Here is a 22,965-nt window from a genome sequence, read left to right as displayed (position 1 = left end):
TTCCTGTAGTCATGTACAGATGTGTGTTTGTGTCAGTCACTCATTCGTGTCCAACTCTTGTGACCCCACAGACTGTAGCCCGCCAGGCTCCTGTGTCCATGGAATTCTCTAGGCAAGAATACTGCAGTGGGTTGCCATTCGCCACTACAGGGGATCTCCCCTGCCCAGGGATATAACCCAGGTCTCCTGTACTGTAGGTAGATTCTTTACCATCTGAGTCACCAGGGAAGCCCAAGGGATGTGAGAGTTGGACCATAAAGAAGGCTGAGCACCAAAGAATCAATGCTTTCTAATTCGTGGTGCTGGAGTAGATTCTTGAAAGTCCCTTGACAGCAAGGAGATAAGTCAATCCTAAAGGAAATCAGCCCTGAATATTCATTGGAAGGACTGATGCTGAAGCTGCAATACTTCAGCCACCTGATGCAAAGAGCCAACTCATTGGAAAAGACCCTGATGCTGGAAAAGATTGAGAGCAAGAGAAGAAGGGAACAACAGAGGAACTATTGAATGGCATCACCAACTCAATGGACATGAACTTGAGCAAACTGCAGGAGATAGTGAAGGACAAGGAAGCCTGGTGTGCTGTAGCTCATGGGGTGGCAAAGAGTCAAACACAACTGAGTGACTGAACAACAACTAATCTGAGAATCCCAGAACAGGAGAACTCAGAGGCAGGCCCCAGGGGTGGAGCCTCAAGGGTCCTTGTCATCCCAGCCCCTAGAAATTTCCCCACACAGTAGGTGCTCGGGAAATGTTTACAGGTGAACAAGGTCATAAAGTTGGTAAACAAGCCAAAAAAAATCAAAACAAAACACAAAATACAGTTCAGTGGCACCAAATAAAGGAATAGAGATTAAAAGTAAATGCTTTGTTTCACCTACTCAGCTGGCAAGACTTTTATATCACTATGATTATGCTGTAACAGACAGACATTGCCTATATGTACAGAAAAGGAAAAAGAAAAACAAAGGGTTCATTGGATAAAAGTGATGGTGAGAAAGCTGATTATTTTCTTTGATTTTTAAAAATGTTATTGCATTGTTGCCATCGTGTTCTTGGCACAATAAATAACCATTTTTGCAAAACATACAACATGGTTTTGCCATCAGCTTGCAGGAGAAGCCAAGGTAAGCCAGGCCCCTACTCTCCGGACGTCCCTCTCGGGCGTTTGCATAGAGCAGATCCTCCGTGATGTTTATAAGATTTCTGAATGAGTGGAAAGACTGGGCATATCTTAGATCCTGCTTCTCTTGTGACTCACTGGGTCTGTGGGTGGCAACACCAGCCCACTTAGGTCCGCTGATAAGACAGAGCCGGGCACGTGGGGGACGCATGACAGAGACTCCTGGAAGGCGTGGGCTGGAGCTGGGAGTTGCAGGACCCAGGTCCATGGAGACCACCGCTTCTCCGCAGAAGGCTGTGTGATGGCTGGGGCCCATGTTCCCACCTTGCTGTCAGCTGGCCAGTCTACCTGCGTGTGGACTCTGCCCCATTGCAGAGGGAGTCGGCGTGGCTGGCCAGAACCAGCCTGGTGCTGGTTCTTTATAGGGTGCGAGCATCAGCAAGATGGGATCCCCCTCCACGGGGGCCCCGCAGCCTGAGAGAGCAGGAAAGTCAAGTGCACAAATAGCCGGTCATCTACATGGTGAAACAGGCGCCGGGAAGGACAAGCAAATCCTGCTGAGCCACAGAGGGTCTTGTCCACCTGGGAGAATCCAGGACGGCTTCACAGGGGAGGGGACATTGGCCTGGGGCCTAAGGGGATTTCCCACAGAAGAAGATGGGAAAGTGAATCCTGGTCGGAGAGAAGGGGGGCAACCCTCACCCCCTCCAGCCTTATCCCGCCCTCCAGCCAGAGTCATGACCCGTTGAGCAGATGCAGAAACATCGGACTTCTGCTGGGACCCCCAGGGCCACCCTGCTCCCAGACCAAGGTCATGCTCTCTGAAGGTCATGGCTCGTGGGCCTTGCAAGGTCCGTCCCTGCTCTGTCTCCCAGCCTCTTATCTGTCTGCTGGCCCCTGTTCCAGTACACACTGCCCTACTGATTTCCAGTTACCAAAAGGTAGCCCAGCCTCCCAGCTCAGACCACCGTGGACTGACTGGTCCCTCTGTGAAAAGTGCTTCTGCTGCTGTGCTCCCATCCCTGGAGTAGCACTCCTTCCCCTCCTCCCCCTCCTCCTCCTCCCCCCTCCTCCCCCTATCCTCCTCCTCCTCCCCCCTCCTCCCCCTATCCTCCTCCCCCTATCCTCCTCCTCCTCCCCCCTCCTCCCCCTATCCTCCTCCTCTTCCCCCTACCGCCCCTCCTCATCCCCCTCCCTGTCCTCGTCTCCCTTCCCTTCTCCTCTGTCCCATCCTCCCCAAATACAGACCGATCTGAGTCTCCCAAACCAAAAGGGCAACAACACAGCAACACACGGGTCAGTAACACATTGACTCTAAAAATACTAAAGATTCACGAATGCTTATTGATACCTGGAGAGAGAGGACGGAACATCTCTGAGAAGACTCAGTTCAGTTCAGTCACTAAGTCGTGTCTGACTCTTTGCCACCCCGTGAACCGCAGCACACCAGGCCTCCCTGTTCATCACCAACTCCCGGACCCATGTCCACTGAGTCGGTAATGCCATCCAATCATCTTATCCTCTGTTGTCCCCTTCTCCTCCTGCCCTCAATCTTTCCCAGCATCAGGGTCTTTCCCAAGGAGTCAGCTCTTCGCATCAGGTGGCCAAAGTATTGGAGTTTCAGCTTCAGCATCGGTCCTTCCAATGAACACCCAGGATTGATCTCCTTTAGGATGGACTGGTTGGATCTCCTTGCAGTCCAAGGGACTCTCAAGGGTCTTCTCCAACACCACAGTTCAAAAGCATCAATTCTTCGGTGCTCAGCTTTCTTTATAGTCCAACATTCATATCTATACATGACTACTGGAAAAACCATAGCCTTGACTAGATGGACCTTTGTTGACAAAGTAATGTCTCTGATTTTTAACATGCTATCTAGGTTGGTCATAACTTTCCTTCCAAGGAGTAAGCGTCTTTTAATTTCATGGCTGCAGTCACCATCTGCAGTGATTTTGGAGCCCAGAAAAATAAAGTCTGCCATTGTTTCCACTGTTTCCCCATCTATTTCCCATGAAGTGATGGGACCAGATGCCATGATCTTAGTTTTCTGAATGTTGAGCTTTAAGCCAGCTTTTTCACTCCCTTCTTTCACTTTCATCAAGAGGTTCTTTAGTCAGTTATTTTAGGTGCCCCTCTGTCCGTGAATCATTTCTTTCCTCCAAGGACATGCCTTCATCCAACACTGTCATTTCTTGTTTCTCCGGCTGATTCTTCTCAGAAGATCAGGTGTCCTGGGTGGGCATGGTGGGTCTCCTGCCCCAGTGAGAGCTTTGACCTCCTGTGGGTCCTGAAGGGTGTGTCAGTTGCTCCATAGGCTTGAAGCCCCCAGCATTTCTGGGTCCAGGTTCTCTCCCAGGCTCTGCAAGGCTGGTGGCACATTTCATGAGCTGTGATTCAAGCAGGTCTTCTGCGACCCCATCCCAAGAAGTGAGGGTCCTCCCAGAAGCCTGACTCCCTCCTGGGTGTTCTCATCACTCCTGTGAGCTCTCCTTCCCTGTATCCTTCCGTCAGCCATGTGAAGTCGGGGCAGGAGAGTGGGGAGGGATCTGGTATGAGGGCAGGCACTGCCCAACCACCAGGGCGTGTGGCCTCGGGGTCTCAGAAAGAAGGACACGTCCTCTACCCTGACCCACCAGAGATGTTTGTCCCTTTCTTGCCACTCCTCCCCTAAGCCACACAGAGAGCTTCAGGTGCTTTGGAAGAGTCCCCATGGACATCACCTAGACAAGCATCCTTCCTTTGTCCTTTCTCGGGGGAGAAGAACCAGGTCATCAGGCACTTGACTCTTCATACAGTGTAAACATGATTGCCCAGAAACATCAGATGGGGCTTTGCAAGATCTGGCTATTCACAGTTGACAGCAGCCCTGGCGGTGTAGGGCAGAGGGTATTTATGCTGGGGATCAGGGCAGGGCCTGCACCTGCAGAGCTCGGGGTCCCTGCAGCTCTGATCTGGCTGCTCTGGGTGGCTGAGCTCTCTCTGCAGCAGAGGCCCAGGGCAGGGAAGCCAACAGTACCAGCCTCTAGGAGGGAGGCCGAGTCTCCAGCTCAGGCTGGGGCTCAGGACTGGCTTCCTGGCCCGGGGAGGGGACAGGCCAGCAAAGAAAGGAGCAGTCCTGGGCTCCTACAAAGCCCGAGCTGACAGGTAGCGGAGCAGAACGCAGGTGGGGAACAGCCCCGAAGCTGGGTCGTGGGAACACGGCAAAGGGAGGTGGCAGGACTCAGATGGGCAACAGCTCTCAGAGCAGGGAAGGAGCCAGACCTCAGAGGACAGGACCTAGCTCAGGGCCAGGGGGACTCCAGAGAGGTGCCTGGGTCAGGAAGGCCCTGTGAGCCCGCCGGTGGAGCTAAGTCTCAAACCATCCCTGCCCTGGTCAGTGGATACAGCACCCCCCGCTCAGACTGTCAGCAGGGAAACCTCCCAGGTGGGCGGACGAGGGGCTAGACCTTCAGCCCACAAACCAGGAGCAAACATGCTTCTCCACAGTCAGTGTAACCACGCATGTGTGCCCCGCTCAGTGTCTGATCGCAGCAGGTAAACTGCTTGTCGTTAACGGGTGTGTTATTCTGCTCTAGCAGGAAGAAGAAGAGATGTGGAAAATGTCACCGAGTGTTTTCCTTCATACGATGGAGGAAGGAAATAGCGTCTACAAAGGTCAGTTTACCGGGACGGGTGTGCTGACTGGGGTGCCCTTGTTGGGCAGACGTTGGTGCCCAGTCATGAGAGACTTTTGCTGTTTGCTCGCTCAGTCGTGTCTGACTCTTTGCCTCCCCGTGGACTGCAGCACGTCTAACTGCCCTGTCCGTCACTGTCTCCCGGAGTTTGCTCAAACTCGAGAGTCTGCAAACATGCCGTCACTACCAAGTCTGCCTGCCCGTCTCTTTTAAAAGTGCTTTGAGTGGCTTCAAAGCATATAGGTGGTAAAAGAGCAAGATGAGAATATGTCTCAATGTCTGTTCTGTTTTAAACCCTTGAGACGTCAGCTGAACATTCTCTTGCTTGGAATGAAAGGGAAGAAGGATTTTCCCTGGATTGTTTAAATTAGGAAAATCAGTGCCGTATGTACAGTAAAATGTTGTAATCCTATTAGTCTAAGACACGTGCTGCATGCTGACACCTAATTCTTTTGTCCCATTTCAGAATGTAATCTGGCTCTTTCGGCAAGTGTATGAACTGGCCTTTGAGATGTTCTCATTATAATTTACTGGAGTGGTTGTCCAATTCCTTTGGTTCCACTCCACCCTCATGATAAATCCCAAAACAGAATGACCTGCCAGGGTGACCCTGGTCATTAGTGCTATTTGGAAACTCCTGAGAAATGCCATAAGGGTGTGAAGTAGAATATTTCCACGCTTGAGTCACGCATGTGGCTCCTTCTTTATTTGGCCTTAGCCAGACCGCAGTGGGACTGTTATTTACTTAATATGTATTTTTCACTGATGGATGGTTTCTACCCCCAGTTAGTTGAGCCTCACCCTTAGCAACTCTATCAGAGTCGTGGCAGGTTTGATGGGCTGTCTGGTTCCGTAAAATAAGAAAGTCCATGTCCCTCCTGCAGTTCTCTCACTCAGCACTAGTGGCCAGGGTCCCACTCGGCTGGAGATGCTGAGCTGAGGCAGAAACACCGGGAAAGTATGACCTCGGAAGGACTCGGCAGCTGCTTTAATGGGGGAGAGAGGAGGTCGGAGGGTAAATTAACATTGATCAGGCGCCCACGACATGGAAGGCATGTTTTCACGCCCATCTCAGTTCTCTTTACAACAACCAGGAAGACATAAACACCACTCAGCCCAGTCAGCAGGTACAGTCGGAGACCTGCCATCATTCATGTTGAGAATCTCAACTTTCCTTCTCTTTTCCTTTATGGTCGATTGCAGAATGTTGAATGCATTCCCTGTGCTGTATACTGAAGGACTTTGTTGTTTATCCATCCTGTATATAATAGTTTGATCTGCTAATCCCAAACTCCCAGCCCGACCCTCCCCCACCCGACCACCCCCGTGGCAACCATACATCTGTTCCTTACGTCTGTGCGTCTGTTTCTCTTTCGAAGAGGAGCTCATTTGTGTCATACTTTAGATTCCACACGTAAGTGGTATCATATGGTGTTTGTCCTTCTCTTTCTTACTTCACCTAATATGATAATATCTAGGTTCATCCATGCAGCTGAAAATGGCATTATTTCATTCTTCTTGTGGCTAAGAAGTATTCTGTTGTATATATGGGACATTTCTTTATCTTTATCCATCCATCTGTCAGTGGACATTTAGGCTGTTGCCATGTCTTGTCTACTGTAAATAATGCTGCTGTGAACATTGGGATGCATGTATCTTTTCACACTATAGTTTAATCCAGGTATATACCCAGGAGTAGGATTGCAGGCTCACATGGCAACTCTACTGCTTCTGTCAGACGTCCACTCACTCACATATTCACTCAGCAAACATTGGTTGGCTCCGGTGTGCAGGTGCAGTGCTGGCCCGGAGGCGCAAGGGCGGCGCATGCCACCAGCAGGCTCACCACACACCCAGGGGCTGAGGTCGTGGGCGGGTGGGGACCGAGGCACCAGTTGGGTGGCTTGTTAGTCTGGCCACAGCCACTTCCAAGGGACCTGGCTAGGAATCGCGGTAGTCCACCCTGCAGAGTCACAGGCCCGGCTGGGGTGCCCCTGGAACTCAGGGCTAGGCCCCGCACGCAGCTGCCCTCTGTCACAGGGCATTATGTACTGGTCTGCACACACCCTCTCTTGTCTCGTATTCTGCGTATGTATCACCAGACTTCAAGATACTTTCCCAGCCTTTGAACTGTCAGCTCATTTTCTTCTAAAGAACCCCCACTTCTGGTGCTCTGCTGGCTGTCCTTGGGGCTTCCTGCCTGTCAGTCCTTCATTCTCCTGTTACTCACTCACTGTGTTGGAGCCCAGCCTCCAGGGGGTCCTGAGAGTGGCTGCCAGTGTGGAGGGATGTCTCGGGTGCTGGGTGCATCTCAGAAGTGTCTTACACTTGAGAAATGGAGTATTCCTGCCACATCAGTGAACACGGGTGTCATAGCCATCGGCGATTCCAGCCCTCCAGGTGTGAATTTCTGAGCCCTAAGGGCATTCAGGAAGGAGAACAGTACCTGCTTGGTCTGGCAGCCATGAGGCTGCAGCCACTCCCTATGGTGAGCACCACGGAACTCTGGATGTGAAACACGCGGGATACTGGCCCCAGAGAGCTGAGAGGCATATGGAGGAAAGAGCTCAGCGAGCCCAGGCTCTTGCATCTTCCTGTACACAGAACAGTGCTAAGTTCCTTAACTCGAGATATCTGGCTTTCTTTAATTCACAAAAATGCTTTTAACGTTCAGACTACCTGCCCTTTGTTGAAAGACTTCTATGTAACCTGACTCTACCCCACCCCACTCCTCAGAGCAGTTCTCTCAGGGCTACTGGAGATGCTGTCTCCTGGGCTTGAAGTCCTAAAAAGTCCCACTGAGTAAAAACATAACTCTCAACTTTGAGGTTGTGACTGTTTTTTAAGTCAGCACACGCTCAAGACTTGGAAAGCCTGGCTCCCTTCACCTCTGATTGTAACTGCTTGGATGAAGAAAGAAAAGTGGGAGAGAGCAAAATCCTCCTCTACCTTCACAGGGAGTCGGGAGCTTGTATCTAAACTTGATGAGTCAAGAAGCAGATTGGGATCCACATATCTACACAACTGATACTGTGTATAAAGTAGACAACTCATGAGAATGCGCCATATGTATGAAATAGGTGACTCATGGGAATGCGCCATATGTATGAAATAGGTAACTCATGAGAATGCGCCATATGTATGAAATAGGTGACTCATGAGAACACGCCGTATGTATGAAATAGGTGACTGGTGATAATGTGCCGTATGCATGAAATAGGTGACTGGTGATAATGTGCCGTATGCATGAAATAGATAACTGATGAGAGTGTACTGTATGTACGAAATATATAACTAATGAAAACATACTGTATATCGCAGGGAACTCTGCTCAGTGCTCTGTGGTGATGTGAATGAGAAGGAAATCCGAAAACGAGGGGATGTATGAATAGGCACGGCTGATTGACTTTGTTGTACAGTAGCAACTAACACAGCATTGTAAAACAACTATACTCCAGTAAAACCTTTAAAATAAATTATTGGAAGAAAAGGCTGGGACTTAAGAAGAAAAAGCAATGTAAGCGTATTATCTAGATGTTATCTTTCTAGATAACAGCCGAAAGAGCCCACGTGAAGCTGGACCTTCACATCCTCCTCCTGTGCGCCCCGTGCTCTTCCTCCCACAAGCTGCTCACACTCACACATCCAGGCTGTCGTGCCTTCTGTTCCCTTTGCCTGGAATGCTTGTCCCTTCAGGCCTCCCCTGAGACCCAGGTGGGATGACAGTCTCCCGCCTCACCTGTGCCCGCCCCAGAGCCGCAATATTTGCCTCCACCTGACTTCCAGGGGTGTGTTCCCATCTCCCCACAGCAGGGCAACAGGTCTGTGAGAACCAGGCAGCTTTGTCAGTCACTCAGTCATGTGTGACTCTTTGCGACCCCATAGACTGCAGCCCACCAGGCTCCTCTGCCCATGGGATTTACCAGGCAAGAATACTGGAGTGGGTAGCCATTTCTGTCTCCAGGGGGTCTTCCTGACCCAGAGATCGAACCCAGGTCTCCTGCACTGCAGGCAGATTCTTTCCTGTCTGAGCCACCAGGGACAGGGCATGAATTTCATAAATTATGAATAAATCAGGTTTATGGATAAATCTGAATCTAGCCAATGCATTTTAAATGAACAAATGAATGTATGAATAAATGCCCTTGGATGGTGTAACTGGAAGGCAGAGTTGTTTTTTTTTTTTAATTATGATCTTTTTAATACTCTCTGGCTTTAAGGTACCGCATTACTTTGATAAAAATTAATTTGGGGGACATCTAACATTCCTATGGGAAGCCCACAGACCCACACAGCAAAGCTCTTGAAACAACCCACACCTTGTGTGTAATTACCCTGTAATTCCATCAAGGCTAAGAAAACTGCCAGCTGCTCGGGAGCAGGAGACATGAAACATGATTTTCCTCGTTGGCTGTTGGGATGTTTGATGAGTTATCTGACATGTCTTCGGTAACTTACAGAAATTCAGTGTCTTCATCTGAGATTCCTTTTCATAAAAATCAAAGGCTTTCCTTCTCAAAGGAAGCATTAGCATTTTAATCACTGATACTAAGCCCCCTCCTCGGTCCACTTCTGAGCAGATGAAAACTGCCCCGGCCCTGGCTTCTCCCACTCTCAGATTAAAAACTCGTTCTCTGCTACAGGAAAGAGGGGTCAGTTGTTTCCCTTTGAGAGCATGGATAGCTTCCTGCATTTATAAATGTCCATGAAATTCTTGAAGGGATCGAGACGTGCCCTGTGCAAAAGTGTCATGAGAAAAACAACGTTTCAGTGGAAAACTAGTTCCATTTACGTCACCTCTAGTAAAACCCACGAAGGCTGCTCGGAAGTGCTTTATCTGTAAATCGGAGGCACAGCCCGAGTGCGGATGTCACGGGGTGCCACTGCTTCACATAAAGAATCGTATCTTGCTTTCCTTTCTGTTGAATATTGTGTGTTCCTTTCACTATTAAATGCATTACTTCCTGTCTTATCTATCCCCTGAAAAAGCAAAGCAGCTTCCTTTGAATAACAAAGAGGTTTTGCTCTAAAAGACCTTAATGAAGCAGGTGGGTTTTGCTTGCAAAGATTTAATTATCAACCAAGATTCAGTCGTCATCTGTTAGAAGAGAGTTGTTATTGTTATTGCTGAGTGTTGTTGCTTTTTAGGCGATATGTCTGACTCCTTGCGACCCCATGCTCCTCAGCTCATAGGATTTCCCAGGCAAGAAGACTAGCGTGGGTTGCCATGTCCTTCTCCAGGGGATCTTCCAGACCCAGGGATCAAACCCACGTCTCCTACTTGGCAGGCTGAGATGGTTGAATGGCATACTGACTCAATGGACATGAGTCTGAGCAAGCTCTGGGAGTTGGTAATGGACAAGGAAGCCTGGCATCCACGGGATTGCAAAGAGTCAGACATGACTGAGCAACTGAACTGAACTGAACTTGGCAGGTGGACTCTGCCACTGAGCCAGCACAAAAATCCCGGTATTGTTGACGAATAGAACATTTTAGCGCAGTTATATTTTCAAGGGGGAAAACTTACCATTTTAAACCCATAACAAAGAATTTTAAACCCATATTATTCCTACATTTCAGAGTTCCCTTCAGTGTAAGCTTATGTAGATTTCAGAAAATGCACAGAGATGGAGCAGTTCCCTTCAGGCCCATGAATTAACCGCCCTTCATGTACTCACACCTCACAAGCTCTGCAAAATCCCCCTTCCACGGGGTTCAGGCCAAAGAAGAAACTCTCAGATATTTATGACTTAAGACATTTTTTCACATCAAAGGAGTGGGATAGACCATGTAGTCAATGCGTTCTTGCCCTGACACTCATGAGCAGGATAGCTGTCTCTTGCTGACACTCTCCATGGGAATGACTATTCAAAATGATGACTCTTCAGAGCCAGCTTTCCAGACATTTCTTGTGTGCCCATCCCTGCCGCACCTGGTCCCCATCTGTCTTGTTTGGGTCTTCTGCCCCTTGGGACCCCGCAGTCCCAGGCTGGCTACCTCCCCCATCGGGGTGGTGATTCTGCTTGAAGTGAAATTCGCTCAGTCGTGTCCGACTCTTTGCCACCCCATGGACGAGACAGTCCATGGCATTCTCCAGGCCAGAATACTGGAGTGAGTAGCCTTTCCTTTCTCCGGGGGATCTTCCCAACCCAGGGATCGAACCCAGGTCACCCTCACTGCAGGCGGATTTTTTACCAGCTGAGCCACCAGGGAAGCCCAAGAATACTGGAGTGGGTAGCCTATCACTTTTCCAGAGGATCTTCCTGACCCAGGAATTGAACTGGGGTCTTCTGCATTGCAGGCAGGTTCTTTACCAACTGAGCTATGAGGGAAGCCCTGATTGAACTTTAAAAAAAAAAAAAAAATTTATTTGGCTGACTCTTAGTTGCGACACACAGGATCTTTGATATTCCTTGCAGCGTGTAGTTCTTTCCGTCGTGGCAGTCAGACTCTTAACTGCAGCATATGAGACCTAGTTGCCTGGCCAGGGATGGAACCTGGGCCCCCTGCATTGAGAGCACAGAGTCTTAGCCACTGGACCCAGGGAGGTTCCCTCCCCTTGACCTTTGACCCTCACCTCTGCCGGGCGTCCAGGAGGCACACCCCCAAGCTCCTCCAGCCCCATCTCATCCCATTGTCTGAGCCTCAGCAGTGACTGGGCCACCTCCCACCTGGCCACCCTGCCAGGGAAGAACCCATGGGTGCATCAATTTTATGAAAATTTCAGCACTTTTGTGATGTGTTATGTTTTTCTTATACATTCACAGTCGTCATCCTAGAAAGGATCTGGGCACGTTCAACATCATCTTTTTCAAAAACCTGCCGCTGAAACTTTGCATCACTGGTAGATTTCTCTTTCCCATCTTCCTATGATGGGCCAAGGATTGGTGGAGCCCTGTGCAGGCCACACTGCCCTCGGTCTAGCTGGGGGGAAACTGCTAAGCCTGAGAGCCCTTGCCAGGCCTGAAATCCAGACAGGCCAACCCCTGTGCCCAGCCAGCTGTCCAGGAAGTGAGCCGGCCCACCAGACCTGTGTGAAGTCAGCAGTTTGTGATGACCCTATTTGGCTTTCAGAAACCTCCCTGCTAGCCTCTGGGAGCAGCATCAGGGTGTCCCCCCAGGACTTGTGCAACCGACCCACACTTCTGGAAAATCGGGGCTCCCCGTCTCCCTCCATTTGTGTCCTGTGTGGTCCTGACTCGGATCCCTGTAAGAGGACACCCCCCGTGGTCCTGTGTCCTCTCTTCCACTTGCTAAAAACAAGTGTTTTTAAGTGTTCTTAGCACAGCCACTGTCCCGCCTGGCCCCTCGCCTCTTGGGGATGGAGATTGTTAATAAGCAAAGGACGACGTAGGGCCAGGAGCTGGTAAGTGGTTAGGATGCGGGGTCCCCCTGACGGGTTCCCCCCGGCCGGAGCTTTCAGGCCGTTCCCTGCCTGGCTTTCCATTCTTGTGTGTCTGCCTCTCGTAGCCTTGTTGCTCTGTCGCCCTGGATCTGCAGTTCCCACCGTGTCTCATCCCTTCTCCTTTCCTGTCTCACTGCTTCTGCTCACCCCTGGCCTCTGTGATTTACCCAGAGATTCCACCCTCCTTTCTCGTCTGTGTGCCCACTTAGCTCTGCCGTTTGCCTACAGGGTTGACCGCTTGGCTCCCTGTGCACCCAGACATGCATTTCTGTCTGTGGCTGTGACTGTTCTCTGGGTGTTGAGTGTAAGTGCCAGCCCCTCCCTACTTGGTCAGGTGTGTCAGGGGACACACTCCTGTCCGATCTTCCACCCCATCACTCACCACCTGCCGTCCAGACCCCGCACAGGCCCCCTTTCTTCCCAGTCGTAGCCATTGTCAGACGGAGGTGGGCGTCCCCGCAGCCCTCGACTGCCCTCCCGAGTTGAGCAGCATCAGTGCCCCCAGGGACCAGCGCCCAGCAAAGTGGCCCAGCTACGTGGTGGTTGCAGGTTTGATTCCAGCAGATTTTCATCACAGTCTGAACACAAATTCAAGGAAGAGATCCCTTCCCCAACTGGCGAGTCTTTTTCCCCTGGGAGATCCTCCAGTCCCACGGCCAGGGTCCAGGTGTCTGCACCTCTGTGAACATTTGGAATTCCCCTTCTGAGAAAACAGCTTTATTTCCATTTATTCCAGTGATACAAAATTACCCTTATTTCCTCTAACCATCCTCCTAACTGCCAGGGTAAGGCCAAAGGGACATGTAAAATATATATGATTTCAAAAACATCCCAAAAGTAATACAAAAACACAGCTGTTGAATTCGGGATGAGTAATGGGTATTTGTGTGTTCAGTGTTGGCTTTTAATAGGGCCCAAGGTAAGTCACGGGTAAGCTGAACTAGCAACAAAATCTCTCCCATTTCATTGAATCATGTGAATAATAGAACTAATGGAAAACGTATTACAGAAACAGTCACCTATAATTGCATAACCCCATGATTATTGTTGTTGCTGTTCAATCGCTAAGTCATGTCTGCTCTTTGTGACCCCATGGACTGCAGCATACCAGGCTCCCTTGTCCTTCACTGTCTCCTGGAGTTTACTTAGATTCGTGTCCATTGAGTCAGTGATGCCATCCAACCATCTCATCCTCGGTCGTCCCCTTCTCCTCCTGCCTTCAATCTTTCTCAGGGTCTTTTTCAATGAGTCAGCTCTTCACATCAGGTGGCCAAAGGATTGGAGCTTCAGCTTCAGCATTTCCAATGAATATTCAAGACTGATTTCCTTTAGGATTGACTGCTTTGATCTCCTTGAAGTCCAAGGGACTCTCAAAAGCCTTCTCCGGCACCACAGTTCGAAAGCATCAGTTCTTGGGCGCTCAGCCTTCTCTGTGGTCCAGCTCTCACATCCATACATGACTATGATGGTACAGAATGGTACCATTTGTTTCATACTTTCATTAGAGCTTTTCACATTAGCAGTTTTCTTCTTTGTTTTTCAGATGTTGTACAGGCACAGTTCTTCCATTTGGAAAGTGGAAAAGAAGGACATAGGGTAGAAAAATGAATTTGTGTTATATTTCACGAAACTGCCTTTGTTAGTCTTCATGTAGAAAAAAAAATCATTTTCTTTTTCTTTCTCCTTCTGGGGTGCAGACCTGTGGAAGAATAAAGACGAATCGTGGAATTTCCCCCAGGACTATGACCCTGAACTGATTAAGGAAGACAAGCGGAAGGAGCTGGAGTCAGAGATCAGAGTGCAGGTAAAGCGGCTTTAATGCCGGAGTCCTAGTCAAGTCTTCCACTGCAGCGCTTCTTTATAACGTCCTGTTCGTGACCTACCCAGAATTTAAGCTGTTTCTAACTTTGCAAAGAAAACACAAAGCAGGCAAGTTCACCTAAAACATAGTATCTTTTATATTGACCTAGGTTGATGAGCTGATGAGACAGGAACTAAAAAACTTGAAACTAGCTGTAAACAGAGAGAAGGAACTATCAGCGAGAACAGGAAAGAAGAAAGGAGGTAAAAAGGTGAGTGATGCTTACGCTCGGGAGGCAGAGGGCAGAACTGAGCTGTGACCAGGAGCCCGGCCCCAGAGGCCAGGGTTGGTCCAGGCATCCTGGCTGCCCTGGGCTGCTTTCCAGGAAACGTGCCTGCCTGTGGTGAACTTCCCTTGGTCCACTGTGCATTGATCCACCAAACACATAGCCCTCAGGGTTGTGGGATCATAAATGGGATAAATCCAGTCTGGGAGTGACCTCCCCACCCTCCTCACTGCGGATCCGTGGTACCCAAGCCCACAGGTGGGATGAGAACTCTCAGAGGAGCTAGGACATGTGCCTCAAATGCCCACCGCCCTGTAGAAGATCTGTGGGGGAGGAGGCCAGTGGCAAAGAGCGGCTTCTTAGAGAGTCAGGGAATCTGATGAATTGAATTTTAAGTTGCCACTCATCCATGTACCAGTGGTTTAGAGGCCAGTCAGATCCCGATATTCAGTGTTATGTACTGGGGTCCTGTGAGATAATAGAAAATGTTCCTACTGGTCTCTGCCCCCACTTGCTGGCATGGAACTCCTGGAACCCTTGTAAATTCCTAAGTGATAAGTGCACCGGAAGCCTCTCTTGTTACAATGAAGCAATTCTGGGTGGGTTTCTGGGTGGCTCCCAGGTTGGGGCTTGTTCCCACCAGAAAGACCAAGCAGTGATCAGAAGCCTGGAAATCACAGTTCCATCTACCCCATTCCAAAGAGAGGCGAGAGGAGCTGGACATGGAGTCAATACTTGATCATGCCCATGTGAGGGGGTTTCTGTAAAACCCCAATAATCACAGGCTTTGAAGAGTTTCCAAGTGAGTGAACACAAGCACATGCTGGAAGGGTTGTTGTTGAGTCGCTCGGTCGTGTCCGACTCTTTTGCGACCCCTTGGACTGCAGCACACCAGGCTTCCCTGTCCATCACCATCTCCCGCAGTTTGCTCAAACTCATGCCCATTGAGTCAGTGATACCATCCAAGCATCTCATCCTCAGTCACCCCCTTCTCCTCCCACCTTCAATCTTACCCAGCATCAGGGTCTTTTCAAATGAGTCGGCTCTTCACGTCAAGTGGCCAAAGTATTGGAGTTTCAGCTTCAGCATCAGTCCTTCCAGTGAAAATTCAGGATTGATTTCCTTTGAATTGACTGGTTTGATCTCCTTGCAGTCCAAGGGACTCTCAAGAGTCTTCTCCAACACGACAGTTCAAAAGCATCAATTCTTCAACGTTCAGCCCTCTTTAAGGTCCAACTCTCACATCCATACATGACAACTGGAAAAAAACAGAGCTCTGACTAGGAGGATCTTTGTCAGCAAAGTGATGTCTCTGCTTTTGAATACACTGCCTAGGTTGGTCATAACTTTCCTTCCAAGGAGCAAGCGTCTTAATCTCATGGCTTTAGTCACCATCTGCAGTGATTTTGGAACCCAAGAGTATAAAGTCTGTCACTGTTTCCATTGTTTCCCCATCCATTTGCCATGAAGTGATGGGACCGGATGCCATGATCTGTTTTTTGAACGTTGAGTTTTAAGCCAACTTTTTCACTCTTCTATTTCACCTCCATCAAGAGGCTCTTCAGTTCTTTTTCACTTTCTGCCATAATGGTGGTGTCATCTTTGTATCTGAGGTTATTGATATTTCTCCCAGCAATCTTAATTCCAGCTTGTGCTTCGTCCATCCGGGCATTTCACATGATGTACTCTACATAGAAGTTAAATAAGCAGGGTAACAATATACAGCCTTGACGTATTCCTTTCCCAATTTGGAATCAGTCCATTGTTCCATATCTGGTTCTAACTGTTGCTTCTTGACCTGCATACAGGTTTCTCAGGAGGTAGGTAAGGTGGCCTGGTATTCCCATCTGTTTAATAATTTTTCACAGTTTGTTGTGATCCACACAGTCAAAGGCTTTGGCTTCGTCAATGAAGCATAAGTAGATGTTTTTCTGGAATCCTCTTGCTTTTTCTAGAAGGGTACCGCACCCCAACTTCATAGAGACAGAAGCTCCTGTGCCCAGGACCCTCCCAGACCTTGCCCTACACACCTCTTCATCTGGTTGTTCTTCTGTGTCCTTTATCGTGTCCTTTGATGACTTGATAGGTGTGTTTCCATGAGTTCTGTGAGCCACTCTAACAAGTTCATCAAACCCGAGGAGGGGGTCGTGGGAACCGTAGATTTATAGCTGGTTGATCAGAAGCACGGGTGACAGTCTAGACTTGTGATTGTCATTTGGAGTGGGGTGGGGGCAGTTTTGTGGGATATCACCCTTCACCTGTGGGATGGGACTCTGTATCTCCAGGTCGACAGTGTCAGAATTGAGTTAGATTGTAGGAGCCCCAGCTGGTGTTGCAGAAGATTTCCTGGTGAAGGAAACCCCCATACAACTGGCATCAGAAGTGCAGTGAACGTGGTTCCCTTGGGTCCGGAGCCAGCTGTGCCTCTGGGGCCAGGATACTCCAGGCAGAGGAGCTGGCGGGGGTGTGGGCTTTCTCAAGTTCCCACGGTCCATCAGCCCTCCCTGGGACTCACACACTCCTTGAGTTTGTCACACTCTCAACTGCATTAGTGATTAGTTTGCCAGCCCAGGGGGACGTGTGGTGTCTTTACAGTGACTCTATCCTGAAGCCTTTTGTGTTGATTTTACACTTTTCAGTTTTACGGCTTACCTCTGACTCTTCAGATTAACACCTGAATGTCCTTCATGCACCTCTTCTGAGCCTCCATCATTGTAGCCCAACGCATGCTTAGTCGCTCAGTCGTGTTCCACTCTTTATGACACTATGGACTGTAGCCCACCGGGCTCCTCTGTCCACGAGATTCTCCAGGCAGAAATACTGGAGTGGGTATCCATTTCCTTCTCCAGGGGATCTTCCTGACCCAGGGATTGAACCCAGGTCTCCTGCCTTGCAAGATTCTTTGCCATCTGAACCACCAGGGAAGCCCATAGCCTGATGAGGGTTCTCTATATGTAGTTCCCATAAATAGGTGAGGGCACCTATTTATGCCACCAGTTGACCCCGTTAATGAATTTCCTGTCTTCAAAAACTGGTGCTCTAATGACTGAATGGGGCAATCAAGCCAAGCAAAAGGGAAAATGAAGACAGGAGGTGGCTGCACCCCTCCAGCTGCGACTCGGCTTCCTCTCCTTAGCCAACAGCTGGTCATCCGTCTGGCGCTGCTGCCCCTCCCACTCCTTGAAGCCTGGCGTCTGCCCTCCACCATGGCCTAGCTCATGAAGTGTCCCAGGATGGGGTTGCTGTGAATTTCCCTCTTGGAATTAAACTGGTTGAACACACAATAGATGTGCTCAGGGTACCCCCAACAGATTGATGGTAATTGTGTAAATGTAGAGTTTTGAGTTCTCAAAACTCCAATCCATGCGACCTTGGGAGACATAAATATGATTTCGTTTCGTAAGCTGAGACTTAATTAGCTATATTAAATCCCCTCCTTAAGAAGACCATTAGAAGAAGGGGAAGGGACAACCTTGAACATCGGAAAGGAGAAAAAGGACTCAGAGGGATACAATTTGGCTGTTATTCCAGCTTTATCCAGAGAAAGTGACTTGATCAGAGATTATACAGCCACCTGAGCACCCCTCTTGAAATACAGATATGACCTTAGCACTCCATACTGAAACCCTTCAGTGACACCCTAGTTCCCACAAGGATAAAGCTGACAATCTTCTGCCAGGCTTACAAAGCCGTGCTTGACCTGGGAAGGGTTCCGTCTTCAGGCTCATCACCCACTGCTCCCTCCCTGGCTGCACTCCAGCACCCTGAGCTTCCTCTTTGTCCGTCAAACACACTGCGCTCCCTCCCACCACAGGCTGCTCTCTCTGGAACTGTGTTTGCTCCCACACCCTCATCCTGAGTGTGGTTAAACCCCTACTCATCCCTGGGGTCAGTCCAAGTGCTTTTTCCTCGAGGAAACCTTCTGGGACCTCTGAGTAATCCTGGTGGCCCTGCAGGCACTGGACACTGTGCTGTCGTGGCCTCCGGCTGATTTGTCAGTTTTCGTGTTATATTTACTGACAAGATCTTTCTGTTAGTATCTGCCTTCCCGTATCTACTGAAGTGCAGGACTGTGTGACTGTCTTTGCTGCTCACTATTGTAAACCTTTCTGGCACATAGCAAGTCCTCAGCACATATTTTTGAGTGAGTTAATTCATCAAATCCAGATCCTATGCAGATTGACCCCTCTCAGCTATATCAGTGCCTTAAGATGCCACAGTCATGGCATTGGTGAAAATTCAGCGCGTCCAGGCACCTTCTTTGCTATTCCATACTCAATAAGCAACCTCCCAGTGAGTTACTGTGGTTTCGTGTTTATTTTGTAACAGGAGAGAAAGCTATAGCCTATTTCAGCAATGATACCTCACAGTACAGTTTAATCTACTTAGCTTACAGTTTTGTCCACCTTCTCTTGTGATTTGGAGATACAAAAGCTGATATTGAGGGACAGATCGTCTTTACTAATTGTTTCTTTCAGTAGTATTTATTGAGCACTGTATGCCAAGTGCAGTTCAAGGCATTTGAGGTCCACAAGATAACGAGACAGACAAAGAGTCTGTCCTGGCAGAAACAAGTTCCAGATACACAGGACTGTCAATCAACCCTGGAAGGGGTGTGGCCCCCATTATGACATCACTGCCATAGCAATAGCATCCATGGCAGGTGCTCTCTGGGGAGACGGCCCACTGTGGTCTGGCCATGGTTTCCTCATCCTGTTCTGGAGTAACCTGGAGTGTGTGTGGCCCCCAGCTTTGGCCATGGCCAGTGTGGGCAGATAGAAATTTAGAATCATCTTTTTAAAGAAACAAGTGAACATGCTACAACTGAAAAGTATGGTATCCAAAAGTAAGAAGTCTTCTACCTGGTTTAACAACAGTGTGGACATAGTAAATGCAGGTTGACCTCAAAGGCAAATCAGTAGGAAATACAAACTGAAGTAAAGAAAAAATAATAATATAAAGAACAGAGAAGAAGGGAGATTTGAGGCATAATCAAATGTTGTAACATATGTGCAATTAGAATTTGCCCAAAAACAGGAGGATGGAACAGAAGCAATAAATGAAAAAGTAATGTTTGTTAAATTTTCCAGTTCAGACGAAATACACAAAGCCACGAATTCAAGAGCTTCACTGAGGTTCAAGAAAAATGAGGTCCAGACACGTCAGTCAAATGCTGAAAGTCAAAGGAAAGTCTTACTAGATTTTTTTTTTTAAAAAAAGCACATTTCCTTCAGGGTCATGAAAAATAAGAAAGACTATGGAGTCTCTCCGCAGAAACTATGAAAGCAAGAAGGAACGAAGTGGCATCCTGAAGGACTGGGGAAAAAATAATCACCAATCTAGAATTCATACCCAATGAAAATATCCTTCAAAACTGAAAATAGAGATATTTCCAGACAAACAAAATCTGAGAGGACTTGTCAGCCACGGACCCACAATGTGAAAACACTAAAGGGATGTTATTCTTCAGGCTGAAGGAGAGTTAGCTCAGGTGGGAGAACAGAGAGCAGAGAGGTAAAGGGAATTCTCAGCTCTGAGAAACGGGAACATGGGGCAAATGTAAAAGGCTGAGGACTCCTAGAATAACCTGGCTTTTAAAGCAAGCAGAGTAGGAGCCATGTGTGTCTGTTCCATATACACAAATAACATACAGAAGAAAGGGCAGACAGCAGTAAATGGGTGTGTGGCTTGATTGCATTTCTCAGGGAACCATGAAGGGCTAATCTAAGGTAAATTGTAATAAGCTGATGATGTGTTTTGTAATTTTTTTTAAATGATACTAAAATGTATAGCAAAAGAGGAATAGCAAAGATAAGTAGAGAAATAAAAATTAATTGAAAAGGATACAAGAAGGAAAAATAGGAATAAAAAGAAAAGTAAATTAATAAATAATGAAAAGAAATGCAGAGGCTCATAGCATAGTGGGCTTCCCTGGTGGCTCAGTTGGTAAAGGATCCGTCTGCAGTGTGGAAGACCTGGGTTCAATCCCTGGGTTGGGAAGATCCCCTGGAGAAGGGAAAGGCTACCCACTCCAGTGTTCTGGCCTAGAGAATTCCATGGACTAAGTCCATGGGGTCGCAGAGAGTTGGACACAACTGAGTGACTTTCACTTCACTTCACAGCATAATACAAAAATGTTTAGGTTTCATTGAAAGTCACTCATCATACAAGAACCTGGAAGATCTCAAACTGAAGGAAAATAGATAGTAGATCCCAAGTCTGAAATGTCAGAGATGTCAGAATTATCTGACAAACATTTTAAGGTTGTCATGATTAAAATCTCTCAATGAGTAATTATGAAGCTACTATACACAGATTAAAAAAATATAAAACCTCAACAAAATAGTTTATGATACAAAGAAGAAACAGATATTTTAGAACGGAAAAGTACAGTATCCAAATGATTGGTTGAGCTCAGCAGCTGAATAAAGGTGACACTGAATTGGACGATAGGACAAGAAATTATCCAATAAGAACAACAGAGAAAATCAACTGAAAAAAAACCAAAAGCTAAACAGAGAATCAGGGACAGTGGGACTGTTAAAAAAAATCTTACATTTACGTCATCAGAATCTCAGGAGAGAAGGAGGATGAAACTGAAAAAGCATTTTGAGAAATAATGATTGAAATCTTCCCAAATTTGATAAAGAGATATAAACCTGCAGATTTAAGAAGCTGAGTGAACCCCAAACAAAATAAATCCAAAGAAATCTGGTCTGAGATACGTCATAATTAATCTTCTGAATACTGAAGACAAAGAAAAAGTCTGGAAAGCATCGAGGGAGAAAAAAAAAGTGACCCTTTACCTATGGGGAAAAACACCTTAAATGCCTGTGGATTGCTCACAAGAAATTGAGACTAGAAGAAAGGATACAGTACCGTTTCAAGCACTGAAAGAACTTATATGCCACCAGAATTTATACCCAGCAAAAATATTCTTCAACAGTGAAAAGGAGGAAATCAAGATGAAGGAAAACTAAGATTTTTTTTTCACCAGTAGAATCACCCTCAGAGAATTTCTAAAGGAACTTCTTTAAATAAAAAGGAAAACCTGGAGTACCAGAAGGCAAGAAAGAACTTGTAAGAAAAAACATAGGTAAAAAGAATAGGCGTTTCTGCCCTTTCTAAATTATGTTATTTGATTGAAGTAAAAATTATAATAATGTTTGACATGGTTCTCAATGTATGCGGAGGAAATATTTTAAAATGTTAGGAAATGATGGGGGTATGAGCTAAAGGATATAAAGGGAATTACAGTTTTTCTACTTGACTCAAAATATGACATGAACAGACTGTGATAGCTATACATATATAATGTAACACCCAGGGCAACTGCCAGAAAACTATCCAAAGAGATACACTTAAAGAACACCATCAAAGGGAAATTCTAAAAAAAAAAAAAAAAAATGAAGTCACTCACAGGATGACAGGAAAAAACAAATAAAGAAACAAAAAATATAACAGAAAAAAATAAAATGGTAGACTGAAGTCCTAACATATCAATAATTACATTAAATACAAATAGTGTAAATACAATAATTAAAAGGCAGAGATTAGCCAAGTGTATTTAAAAATATGACCCAACTATATCTTCAGGAACCTCATTTGATATATTATGATATAAGCAGGTATAAGTAAAAGGATGGGGAATATATACCATGCAAACAATCAAAAGAAAGCTATTATAATGTCACGTAAAGGAGATTTCAGAGCTGAGAAAATTGTCAAAGACAGGGAAGAACCTTGTATGTGGTAAAAGAGCCAAACCACAGAATACATGGTAATCCTAAATGTTCATACGCCAAACAGCAGAACCACAAAACATAGGAAGCAAAATCCAATAGAACGAAAGGAAAAACAGAAAAATCTACAATTACAATTGGAGACTCAACACAGAATTCTCAAGAACTGATAAAATACTAGGCAGAAAATCATTAACAAGGATATTGAAGAACTCAACACCACCAGCAACAAACAGAATCTAGTTCACATGTATAGAGCACTCTACTCAACTTCCCTGCTGGCTCACATAGTAAAGAATCTGCCTGGAATGCAGAAGACCCGAGTTTGGTCCCTGGGTTGGGAAGATCTCCTGGAGAAGGAAATGGCAACCCACTCCAGTATTCTTGCCTGGAGAGTTCTGTGGACAGAGGAGCCTGGCAGGCTACACAAAGAGTCGGACACTATTGAGTGACTAGCACCACCCAACAAAGAGAATGCATATTCAAGTGGCCACAGAACATATTCCAAGGGGGACCATATTTTGTGCCATGGAACATATCTCAATAGATTGAAAAGGGTTGAAATCAAGAAGAGTGTCTTTCCCTACCACAATGGACTCAAACTAGAAATCAGGAACAGGAAAGTAAGAAGAAAATGTCCAGGCACAGGGAAACTAAACAGCACACTTCTAATTCATAGGAAAAAGAAAAACAAGATGAATAAAAGCATGTAACAAAAATGTAAGATATAAAAACACCTGGGATACAAGCAAAGCAGCCCTGAGATGGAAATTTATGGCCTTAAACACATACACAGGGGCTTCCCTGATGGGCCAGTAGATAAAGAATCCCTGGCAGCTGAGCAAGTCGGTCACCCTAGGCCCCCAACACTTTTGCCATCATGTGCCCCTTCCTGGATGAAAAAAATACTAAAAAGATTACATGACTGGATTGC

At 47.1% G+C, this 22,965-nt stretch overlaps 1 protein-coding gene across 4 annotated transcripts in view; it reads left to right on the top strand.

The window, feature by feature from the left end:
- IQCA1 (IQ motif containing with AAA domain 1) overlaps nt 1–22,965 on the top strand; it is a 188,575-nt gene that overhangs the window by 100,760 nt on the left and 64,850 nt on the right. For 3 of the 4 annotated variants that reach the window (XM_010803867.4, XM_015467211.3, XM_010803866.4), the window contains 3 exons: nt 4,699–4,777; nt 13,900–14,006; nt 14,173–14,274. In XM_010803867.4, coding sequence (XP_010802169.1) covers nt 4,699–4,777; nt 13,900–14,006; nt 14,173–14,274 — 288 coding nt within the window. The remainder of the gene's footprint in view (nt 1–4,698; nt 4,778–13,899; nt 14,007–14,172; nt 14,275–22,965) is intronic. The other variant, NM_001206547.1, reaches the window with a different exon arrangement.

This window comes from Bos taurus, chromosome 3, assembly GCF_002263795.3.
Source record: "Bos taurus isolate L1 Dominette 01449 registration number 42190680 breed Hereford chromosome 3, ARS-UCD2.0, whole genome shotgun sequence".
Taxonomy (NCBI): Eukaryota; Metazoa; Chordata; class Mammalia; order Artiodactyla; family Bovidae; genus Bos; species Bos taurus.
Note: the sequence above shows the minus strand (reverse complement) of the source record. Positions and strands in the feature narration are given on the sequence as shown.